Source organism: Chrysochloris asiatica, unplaced genomic scaffold (genome assembly GCF_000296735.1).
Source record: "Chrysochloris asiatica unplaced genomic scaffold, ChrAsi1.0 scaffold00143, whole genome shotgun sequence".
Classification (NCBI taxonomy): domain Eukaryota; kingdom Metazoa; phylum Chordata; class Mammalia; order Afrosoricida; family Chrysochloridae; genus Chrysochloris; species Chrysochloris asiatica.
Window position 1 is genome coordinate 7,207,495 of NW_006408661.1, and position 12,050 is coordinate 7,219,544.

General features: G+C 36.9%; 1 protein-coding gene across 2 annotated transcripts in view; it reads right to left on the reverse strand.

Moving 5' to 3' along the window:
- Window positions 1–2,091: 2,091 nt before the first annotated feature.
- LOC102819797 (small conductance calcium-activated potassium channel protein 2-like) overlaps window positions 2,092–12,050 on the reverse strand; it is a 259,987-nt gene continuing 250,028 nt past the window's right edge. For both annotated transcript variants that reach the window (XM_006870537.1, XM_006870538.1), the window contains 2 exons: window positions 6,607–6,676; window positions 2,092–2,702 (listed from right to left, as the gene is read on the reverse strand). In XM_006870537.1, coding sequence (XP_006870599.1) covers window positions 2,415–2,702; window positions 6,607–6,676 — 358 coding nt within the window. In that variant the 3' untranslated portion in view covers window positions 2,092–2,414. The remainder of the gene's footprint in view (window positions 2,703–6,606; window positions 6,677–12,050) is intronic.

The window sequence follows — 12,050 nt, forward strand, 5'->3', positions numbered from 1 at the left end:
TACCATGGACTGCCAAAAGAACAAATCAGTCTGTGTTGGAGAAGTACAACCAGGATTCTCCTTGGAAGGTAGGATGACCAGATATATTGTTAAGAGTGACAAGTCCCTGGAGAAGGATATTATGTTTGATAAAGTGAAGAGTCAAAGAAAAAGAGGAAAACCCTTAACTAGATGAACTGGCACAGTGGCAGCAGCAATAGGCTCAAATGTAGCATTGATTGTGAGGTTGGCCCAGGACTAGGCAGTCTTTCATTCTTGTGTGAATAGGGTCGCTATGAGTCAGTGAAAATTGACTTGACGGCACTTAACAACAACTCTTCATCCAACACAGTCATATATTGTTATTGTTGTTGCTACGTGCCGTCGAGTCTATTCCGACCCATAGCGACCCTGTATAGGGTTTCCAAAGAGTAGCTGATGAGCTTGAACCACTGACCTTGCAGTTCAAATGGCTTTGCAATCTGGTGCATTAACCCACAGTGCCACACCAGGATTCATATATAGGGATATACAAATAGGCTTTAGGTTCAGTCACTTTCAGTGGGTAATAAATTGTAAGCTGTTCTCATGCATTCTAATCTTATCACACTTTTATGTTCTTGGTCTTAAAAAAAGTCTTTGATTTTTCTATCAATTATGTAATCTGTTACTTTAATCACTGAAGTATACATAATATATGTCACTTTGTTGTTGTTGTTGTGTGCCGTGAAGTCGGTTCCGACGCATAGTGACTGTGAAATAGAAAAAGACTTGATTAAAAAATTTTAGGTGACAAGGTCACAAGTCCCTTAAACAGATTTCTGGGGAAATTAAAGAGTAATATGTAGGTTTAGCTCAACTCCAGAAAGTTGATCAATGTTATCCATAGCACCAGAGATCAGCATTTCCTATAGACCAGGATAGCAGCATGTGAGGCGATTCCATGTTGCTATCACCTTAAAGATGCTTCTTCTAAAACTATTTAGGGAATTCTTCAAGTAAATTTTCAAAGAGAAGCCTTTCAGCACTAACTACTCAGAAGTAGTTCTTTACCTAAGTCAATCTTAACTGATCAAGAAATATGTGTGGTAAAACTTAATAAAATTTAAAAAATAAAAAGACGTATAAAATTTACTAGATATCATTTGCTTCCCTGGAGTCCTGGTGTGGCACTGTGGCTTAATGAGCTAAACTGCAAAATTGGTTTGAATTGCAATGTCAGTGGTTCAAGCTCACCAGCTGCTTCTTGGAAACCCTATACAGGATCTCTATGGGTCAGAACCAACTCAATGGAACTTAACAACAACACAGAAACTAAAATACTAAAATATACAAGTTCCAAGAAGCAGATAGTCATCTGTTAGGGGATATGTGGCATGGTAAGAGTTACACATTCATACGGTCATTATGCTTTTAGGACCTGTGTGTGGAACATGCGCAAAAGTGAATATATATGTGAGTACTCCAAACTCTTAGAATGAACCAAGGATCTCTCACAAATGAATACATGGAAATATATGAAATAAGTAGTTCTGAAATTCAGCAACATTAATTCAGAGACAGTGGAGTATCCTAATATTTCTTCCCTGCAGGCTTGCTGATAAACAGAGATTATTTCTTGAAAGAATCTGTTGTCCCTTTATTTTATATATTTCCTTATATGCAGCCTCATATTCCAAATAATTTGAAAACAGTGAATTTAAGTACAAAACAATGTAAACTTGAAAATAATAGTAAGCTGTGCTCGATCAAATTATTGTTAAATCTAATATTTTATGCGAGTCCTAGTGTGGAGCTATAGGTTAGTGCTCCAGACTGCAAAGCCATTTGAACTGCAAGGCCGACAGTTCAAACTCACCAGCTGCTCCTTGGAAACCCTATACAGGGTTGCTATGGGTCAGAACCGACTCAGTGGCACTTAACAACAACAATATTTCATCAGTATTTCACCTTGAGAGAAAATCTGAACAGGGTATGGAATAATAAGTAATTGAATGTCCTTTTTTCCAAGTGGCCCACCTTTTAGAAATAAATGATCAAAGCATGCAACACATGATACCTGTAAAATAATATGAAAAGTAAAACTTTAGAGATGCCAAGTGACCAAACCAGTATGTGCAGAAATTAACTTTTTTTTTTATTATATATCATATAATGTAGTAGTAAAGTTTGTTTGAAGTGCATGAATAAAAAGTTAGTGAATTTACAGGAGGAACAATCTATATAGCAATAATAGGTGCATTCCCTGTGCATCTGAAAGAAAAAAAAAAAGAGTTTTCACTCATTTTGGCCTAAAACTTAGTGTTCAGGTTCCCAGGATTCTGACATCAGAACCCGGATAACACTGATTAGAACCATAGGGGCTTTACAATAAAAGCTAAAATATTGACCATATGATGGCAAAAAGTCTTATTTTGTGGTTAACTTATTCTCTTCTAGCTACTCTCTGATGAAGTTGGTGGTGCTGTAGAGGAGGACCGCCGCCTCCTAGACGAGGACCTGGACCGCTCAGCATTGTAGGTGACTTGCTTGTCATAATTCTCCATGTGAGCTTCAATGAAATCTCTCTGCTGTTGCCTGATAGTCTGGCTGATGAGTCCAGGTAGGGCATGGATGCTACCAATCAAAGTTTCTAATTTTGTCTCCAGGGTAACAATCCTCTTCTCAAAGTCTTCACTCCTTTCATTTAAGTCGGAAATCATATCATACATGATGTTCTGTGTCTAGAAAACAGAATAGAGAACAGCATAAAAACCAAAATCTAAGAGATGTATTACACTAACCCTGGTTGGGAGTTGTCAATGCTCACAGCATTAAAGCTGGTCTCCTGATGGTGATGCCCAATGTAATAGGGGTGTCAGATACTTGAAAAGTGTATAATTCAAGTGAAAGTGAGTGTGTCTGCTCAATGCCAGAATCCAGACAGGTAAGATCTTGGACTTTAACTTGATTCAGTTGCCAAAAATGTGAAGGTTCTGTTTGTGGTAAACCCAATGATTTTAGGTGGTATACAAATAAACAAATATGTGTTTATTTAATATTTACGTAAGGAATTAAGGAAACATAAAAAGTATCATGTGAAATTGCTTTTTCAACATGTAACATGTCCTGGTGTGGCACTGTAGGATAGAGCAATGGACTATAGTTGGTTTGAACTGTAAGGTCAGCAGTTCAAACCCACCAGCCACTCCTTGGAAACCCTATACAGGGTTTACTATGTATGAGTCAACACCAACAACATAAATTAGGGCAAGGCTGATTTTTAAAAACATCCAGATTTAAAGAACAATAAATAACAGTACAGATGGTAGTGGGGCATAGCAGACATTTTGAGGATGGACTATGAATGAAGTGTAGAACTAACTGATTTAATGAAGTAATTTAGTAACTTAAAACAGTAATGCACTCTTGGTGTGGCGCAGTAGGATCAATACAGGACTGTGAACCACCAGATTGGCAGTTCAAACCCAGCAGCTGCTCCTTGGAAATCCTATACACGGTTGCTATGAGTTGGAACTAACTCAAGAGCACATAAGAACAACAAAGCAGTAATTATGTGTGTGTGTGTGTGTGTATATATGTGTATAGATATACGTATATGTATGTTTATATATGTATGTGTTGTTGTTATGTGCCATGGAGTTGGTTCCAACTCATAGCAATCCATCACAGGGTTTCAGAGGCTGTAAATCTTTACGGGAGCAGAAAAACCCATCTTTCTCCGGTGGAACAGCAGTAGTTTCAAACTGCTGACTTTGCGGCTCGTGACCCGATTCGTAACCACTACGCTACCAGAGCTCCTTATATATGGATGTATGTATATGTATATAGATAGATTAGATAGATAGATAGATAGATAGCGGAGCAGCTGGTAGTTTTGAACTGCTGACCTTGAGGTTCGCAGCGTAGTGGTTACAAATCGGGCTGCTAATCGGTCAGCAGTTCGAAACTACCAGCTGTTTGTTCCGTGGAAGAAAGATGAGGCTTTCTGCTCGCATAAAATTTACAGCCTCGGAAACCCTGTGCAGGGTCACTATGAGTCGGAACCGACTCCACGGCACATAACAACAACATGTTCCAAATGATAGGCCTTGCTCCATTTTCAAATACCATTTTTACAGTTTACCATTGAGAAATGTAAACTGAAGGGAGATGCTAAAGTCACTTGCCTACTTTGCTGGCTATGGCTTAATCAGAGTTGAGCTGTTTGAACTGGAAAGATTTTTGGTGCCTCAGGGAATCCTATAATTAATTGTCTTGACCATATTATATTCATAACTGTGACTCCCAATTGTATCTCCTGAAGGGCTGAGAGAGATAAGGAAGGGGAGTACCCTAGGGATGATCAGGTGAGATGAAGGTTAGGAATGCTCAAATCTGTTCAGGGCAGACTTTTGCAAGTCTGACGTCCCTTTGTCTAAACCGTTCCTCTTTCTACCTCACTTTCCTTTACAATAGAGATCTTTTTTTGTATTATAAACAAGAATCTTCAAGATAAGTATATGAACTGATTAAATAAAGGGGCTATTAGAACACAGATGTCTAGTTTCAATTTGGCCATGCAGACAGAAATTTTCATTCACTTTTATTTTACTATCTAGTCTTCAGCCTAGATGAACAACACTCCCCCCCCTTTTTTTTTTTCATTACGTACTGAATCCTTATGGCATGTAGTCCTGTAGACATATGATAATCATGATACTGGAAAAGTCGTTTGAAATAAGCACATCTTGTATCATAGATGTATACTTGAAGAAGGAAAACATAAATATTTCCATTATATTTCCAAGTAAGCTGTTTATTTTTTTCATAAAATACCCAATTTATTTTATAATTTCACCTTGGAGGGAAGCAAGAGGCTATTTTATGACAGGCTTTATAGAATGTCCACATAAGTGTCATGCACATAAGTATTAATCTACAACATATTTATGACTCATATATATGTACTGCTCATCTTAAATGCGTAAAATTTGCTCTTCTCCTGGTGATTTCTATTTGTAAGGTAAAGCTTTATATCAATAATATACTACGTAAGTGTGCTTAAGATGAATATTTTAAATGAGTATAATTGGGATGCACTATGTAAGGAGTTCAAGAACCTCTGATAGTGTAGTGGTTCCAAATCGGGCTGCTAATCTCAGAGTCAGCAGTTTGAAACTACCAGCTGTTCCACAGGAGAATGAGGCTTTTTGCTCCCATAAAGATTTACAGGCTTGGAAACCCTATGCGAGATAGCTGTGAGTCAGAATCGATTCCACAGCACACCACCACCACCACCACCACCATGTAAAGAGTTCTGGTGTGGTGTTGTGGGTTAATATGCTGTACTGCAAAGTCAGTTTGTGGTTCAAGGTCACCAGCCACTCCTCGGAAATCCTATACAGAGTTGGAACCAACTCGATGGTGCTTAACAACAATAACAACAATGTAGTGAGATTAAACTAAATATGTGTAATTTTTAATGATTACATCTGATGCATTAATAAAGAGCAATGCTGATTTATCATACATAGAATGTATCACACAGAAATCAGAGTTGCCTCTTTCAAAGTATTTGTGTTGAAAGACGCTATTCTTTTTTGTCTCTCTAAATTTTTATTGTGAATTGGACAAAGGTTTACAGAGCAAGTAAGTTTTTCACTAAATAATTCATATCCATTTTGTTTCATGACATTGGTTACAATTCTTACAATGTAGCATCACTTATCCCGCCTGTTTTCCATATCCATTCTTCCTTCATTCTTAACCTTCCTGTCTTCTGAACTTTACCCTTGGACCAGGGCTACTCTTTTGGACTCAAATGGTTGATTACTGTAATGAGTGTATACTTCCTTAGTGTTATTGTTAAACTTACTGACCTGTCTTTCTTTTTGGCTGAAAACTGTGCCATAGGAGTGAGTTCAGTAAAAGGCTTGAAGGATGTGAAAGGGTCTAAGTCACCTCTAGGATGGTCTTCACTGCTGACAAATACTTATATTTTGAGAGCAGAGTTTGATGAAAAACAAAACCACAACAATCAGTTGGATATTTTTCATAAATTTGGTAAAAAAGTTTGGGAACTATTAATGTATTTTTCAAAAAGCAGAATGATTTTTAAATAATCAAGTGGACAAAGAACCATATATTATATTCTAGAAGGAGAATATCGTTTTGAAAGATAACTCTCATTATAAGATGTAATTCCTACTATTATTTTTGTTTCAACTGTGCATTCTTCTGAGTTTATGTAAAAGAAAAATCGATCTTAATTCCTGTTAAGCTCCAAACCCATAAGTACACTCAGGATATAGTTCTATTCTCATTGATATATGACTGATGTGCAAGTAAAAATCAAAGTTATCATCGTATATTACACTTCTGTTTCTTATTGTACTTCTACATCACTTCAATTAGTAAAGCTTTTAGAATGGGAGTTGAATAATTTATATTAGGAAAGAGTATACTAATGTGAAAGTTTTAGAAAAAAAAATTCTTTTAAATTGGACCATCACTTTGTACATAATTTGTTGGTTTAATTCATTAACTATCTAACTTTGCAATGGGCACCTTCTCAAGCATTCTTAGTTACTATTCAGTTCTTTGTTCTAACAGTACAACCATGAAGTCTGACCACCTAGAGCTTACCTTTGCCAGGTCCACCAAGGTATTTGCTTGATCATTTAGTTTCCTCTGCTCCATTTTTACACTTCTCAATCTAAAAGACAGAATTTGAAGTCAGAAAGGTTCCCCTTTTTCCAGGATAACCTTATGCCTTCCAAAGAGCATGCACAAAATTGACAAGAGCAAATAACTGCATGGATAATGCCTTGAATATTTAGGGTAAAGTCGAAACTAGATATGTATCCGGTACAATGAGAAGCATGCTTCCTTAACACCACAAAAAAAGAAAGGAGAAAGAGCAAGAAATGAGATGTCCTCAGGACAACTATTTACCAGGTATTTAAAGTTGAATTCAGGAAGGCTCATAAGGGTTTAACCATATGAGATAAAAGCCAAAACATTCCTTAAAGCCCAGTATCGTGACAGATAGACATAGGAAGAAATATGCAAAGCAACTGGAAACTCATCAATGTTGGAGCAATGAGCACCTTCCTATGCCTACGTGACTAGATACAGGTATTAGCCCTGTTTAGTCTGAAATGGATTGGGTTAGGTATTTGAACCTGATGAAAACACAGTGATAAGTGAGATTCTTATTTACAAAAATAAAACTTTTATTCAACCAGCAGCAAGGTAAGGTAAAACACATTATTCTCTTATTCTTCATTGCATTCCATTTGATTTATATTTTTAACTGTCATGGAATTTGAAGGAGGGCCAGACCATGTCCTTAGGAAAAATTCCCTTAATTTTTAGTAAAACTTAAAATCAGAGGACAATTAAAGTATCTGGCAGATGGAATCATTATTTGAAAGATTACTTTTAGCTAATTTTCAATGTCATTGTGTATACCTCACTGACAGTCAAAAGGCTGCCATTAAAAAACCAAAAAAACCTTTGGAATGAGAACTTTCTAACTTATTTCAACAAATATTTATTTAGAATTTACTGTATGCCAGAAACTAGGATTTTCCAACAAGAGACAAGTGGTTTGTTGTTGCTTCAAAAGAGAAGCTGCTTTCTCTGAACTTATTAATGAAAAATAAGAAAATAGAATCCATGCTAACTTTATTACTTTGGTGATGAGTCACTTTATAAAATATAGTCTTAATGCTGAATAGATGGTTTTGATTATTTTTCAGTTTAAATTAAAAGGTAATTACATAAAAGGAATAAAAACTCACAGGGCAAGATTTTACTGCCAGGAAAATTTCTGTAACAAATATTCATGTTGTTAGTGATTTTCTTTTTTAAACCAGTATATCCAAGATGTTACCAAATCTGCTCTACCCTGAAGAAAGGGTTCTTTCTGCCAAAAAGCCACTTATCTATTACAACACCGTCTTTCACAGTTTAAACAGTTTGAGGTTCTAGCCTGCCATTGAGGCTATATGCTTTTCTGTTACAACACTTGTAACTAAGTTAATTAGATCTTTTTTGGTTTTTGCTATTATAAATATAAAATATGTTCCAGTGTAACATAAATGTGAAAACAGATATATAGATCCAATATATTGTTGAGAAAGGAAAGGTTTTTCTAAGTACATACAAGGGTTTCTTTCAATTGTACTTCTTGATGTGTGTCCTTTAAAAACAGGTGAAAAATAAAAATTCCTCAGACTTCAGAGGGGCATTGCAGAGATGTGTACTAGAGACAGCAGCAATGCCAAACACAAACTCTACTTTCACTGGCCCTAATGGGACACTTCCCTCATGTATGAAATGGGATGGATTAGGGGAGTGTTTCTGAATGAAAGGATCTATACCACCAGAGGTGTAATCATAAATAATGATTTTCAATGGTACTAAATACATTAAACAATTCTAAAATAGATGGAGAGACAGATACTCCCTTTAAGTCTCTTGTGACTGTCACAAGAAGAACATCTCAGACTGATCTTACCTGGTCGTTATCTCTTAAACCCTGTCTTTGAGAGAGAACGAACAGGATCTCAATTCAAATATTTCTGTATAGTCTCAAAGCCAATATATCAGTGTTTCAATCATCAGCTGATATACCTTTATCTTGTTTCCACTGCAAGTGAGATATTTTTATCCAGTTATAAACTTCTATATTATCAAACTCCCTTTTCAAACAGAAGTAAGCAATCGTATAGGTGCCACCTGACTGCCACATGAGTGTAGAGAACATTCTAAACTCTGTACATCAGGTGGATGGGCTGGTGATAGTCCTTTAGTGGGGTGAGTACTTCATATTGCAAATAAAGAAGTCTAATTGCTATATTATGTGTCTGACAGTAGAATTTTGCCCATTTTACTATAGACTATTCCAATCTTTGATTGGAATTCTTAGTCCCTGTGATCTTAAATCATCTTGCCTTGCTATTTTTCAGACTGCCTGTAACATAGGGGAGCTGGTGAAAAAGCTACTTGAGCTATAGCTGCCAGAATAAAAGGTAACATGCAGATAGAGTTATACTTCTTTTTTGTCCCTCCCCCCAAAAAAGAAGAATAAGAAACATATGGTGATTTCTTCCTTGTGAACTTCACTTATCACAGGAAAATATCATGATTTTGGATCACATTTCCATAGCAGCAATCAGACTACTAAGATTCACAAATAGAGGATCCGCTGGGTGCATGCAGCCCGTAGAAAATTCTGCAAATGTTGAACGGAGCGGCTCACACAACTTACTTCCGCGCTCTATTTTCATTTTGTTGAAATAAAAAGACAAAACAAAAGAAAAGAAACTGTAAAATATCCTGGAATAAAATAACATAGAGTGGCGTTCAGTTGTGCACAGGGGGCTCGATTCATTAGCTGGAAGATCCTGCTATGATTTTGCAGGATTTTGGAATATTGATCAAGAGGAAATGCAATTCAATAGTATTATCAAAACTTCATTTCTCCTCAATTTCCCCCCACTAGAAAGGACTTAGCTTCAGAAGGAAGAACTTGTATAAAGTCATTTGGCCTCTTTGATACATGAAGTTAAACAATAGGTTATGGTTTTGCCTAATATAAGTGTGGTGTGTAAAAGGAAAGACAATATTCAAAACAATGTAATTTTAATGGCTTGTGTTTTGAGGGAGTGGTTTCATCTTTTCTAAATGATGGCTAGTGAAAATGAGATAATCCAACACTCCATGCGACGTAAATTATGCATATTGGATTTCTTGGTCCTGAAGCAAGTTCATGTTGACTGATGGGTCCCCAGAGTTGAGATATAAGAAATGATAAGCATTCAAGTTAATGCTGCCACCATAAAATGTTTTAAGAGAAATAGGAAATCAGGATGTTTCATGACATCAAGTGCCAATCCAAAAAGATAGACACATTACTGACAAGAGGACGCAAGGCTGGAGAGCCCAGTCTCCATCAGAGATTAGAGAGGTTACCTCTGGGGATGAGAGGCTATGATGTTTGGGAAAAAGAAAGAGATTTGAGATAAAGAGAGTTGAACAGAAAGTGGGAAAAAGTGTTGAAAAAAGCTCTCAGGAAAAATCACAGAAAAGGAGAGGCCAAGAGAGCTCTAGTAAATGATTTTCTTTTTATTTCCTTTGACAAGCAAGGTTTGATTTAACCTGGTACTAACAATCAGACTGAGGGCGTCACTGGGTCTGAGAAATGACCCAGTGAGAATGGCCCTTAAGAATCGAGCCCTATGTGCTTTCCTTTATCACATCACCTCTCAACTTCAAACACGACAGAATGAAATTTAAAAGGAAAGATAAGTATGCATGATTAGAATAATCTAGTCAACAATAGCCCACATAAATAAACTTAGGTGGTTTTCAACATATAAATACCCCCCATCCCAAAGGGAACCCAATAACCCCAAGACAAGTTTATAAAACAATAGAGAACATTTTTTGAGAGCTGTCTGAATCTCTCTCTACTTTAGAAATGCACACAGTTAAAGAAGAAACAGAATGAGAAATGTCTGAGAGGAGGAGAAAAATCCCAAATGGTTTCGTTTATCAGTCTATCCCAAAGCAACACACTGAAACTTCAGGACAGTGCCCTCACAGCAGCACAACACATCTGCCAAACAGCTTATGGATTGTTAAAATTAAGTTCCCCTGAAGATTTATGTCTTTTCCTATGAAAAATTCCACACAAACAGCAACGGTGAAAGAATATTACAGTGAACACTGCTATTTGTTGTTAAGTGCCATCGAGTCGATTCCGACCCATAGCGACTCTGGATAGGGTTTTCAAACACTGCAATACCCATCACTAAATTTCCCCTCAAGTCTATGAGTAGGAATATATTCAGATGTAAGAATGCTATGACAAGATATAATAAACACCCACCACTTTACACATAGCTACAGAACTAACTATATTATAAGCATCGTCAAAGGACATTTTAAAAAATGTGTTGTTACATGAGAATTCTTCTAAGGCATTAAAGGCAAATAACATTAATTTTTACATTTAATAGGTTATGCTGACAGAAAGGGACACAAGCGATATCCTAGAAGAAGTAGATGTGTGGTTGCTCTACACATGCACTACATTTACCCACTTCCATGATATCTCACAACCTTCCCAACCCTGACTTGGACATACACATCTGTTCACACTCACCAAGGTAAGTTTTCTTTTTAGTATATTTGAACAACATAGATTAGCATTGAAACATTAAAAATACAAAGAAATGGTTTCTCCACAGTATGCCACACGTAGCTCATGTGGATGTTGGGATTTCTGTGTTGTGCTGTTTGTGCGAGGAATGACCATTCTAACAGTAGAGATATGAGAGGTGAATCCCTTGAAGTAGACGCAGGGGTGCAGTATGTCTCAAGAATCTTTTGGGTCTGAACTTTAAGGAATCAAGATGCTCCTTGGTGGTAATGTTGTTGTTGTTAGGTGGCATCAAGTTGGTACTGACCCATAGTGACCTTATGCACAGCAGAACGAACACTATCCAATCCTGAGCCAACCTCACTATTGTTGCCACTCTTGAGTCCATCGATGTTGCCACTTGTCAAATCCATCTCATTGGGGGTCTTCCTCTTTTTTCTCTGACCCTCCACCTTACCAAACATGGTATCCTTCTCCAGTGATTCTTCCCTCCTGGCAATATGTCCAAAGAGACGAAGTTTGGCCATCTTGGCTTCTAAGGAGCACTCTGGGTATGGTGCACTTCTTCCAAAATGGATCTATTGGTTCTTTTGGCATCCCATGGCACTTGCAATATTTGCTTCCAACACCATGACTCAAAAGCATCAATTCTTCTATGATCTTCCTTATTCACTGTCCAGCTTTTGCATGCATATGAGGTTACTGAAAACACCAAGGCTTGAGTCAGGCGCACCTTAGTCCTCAAGCTGACATCTTTGCTCTTCAACACTTTAAAAAGGTCTTGTGCAGCAGATTAGCTTAATGCAACATGTCGTTTAATTTCTTGACTGCTGCTTCCTTGAGTGTTGATAGTTGATCCAAGAAGAATGAAGCCCTTGACAACTTCAATCTTTTCTCCATTGATAAGAATGTTGTT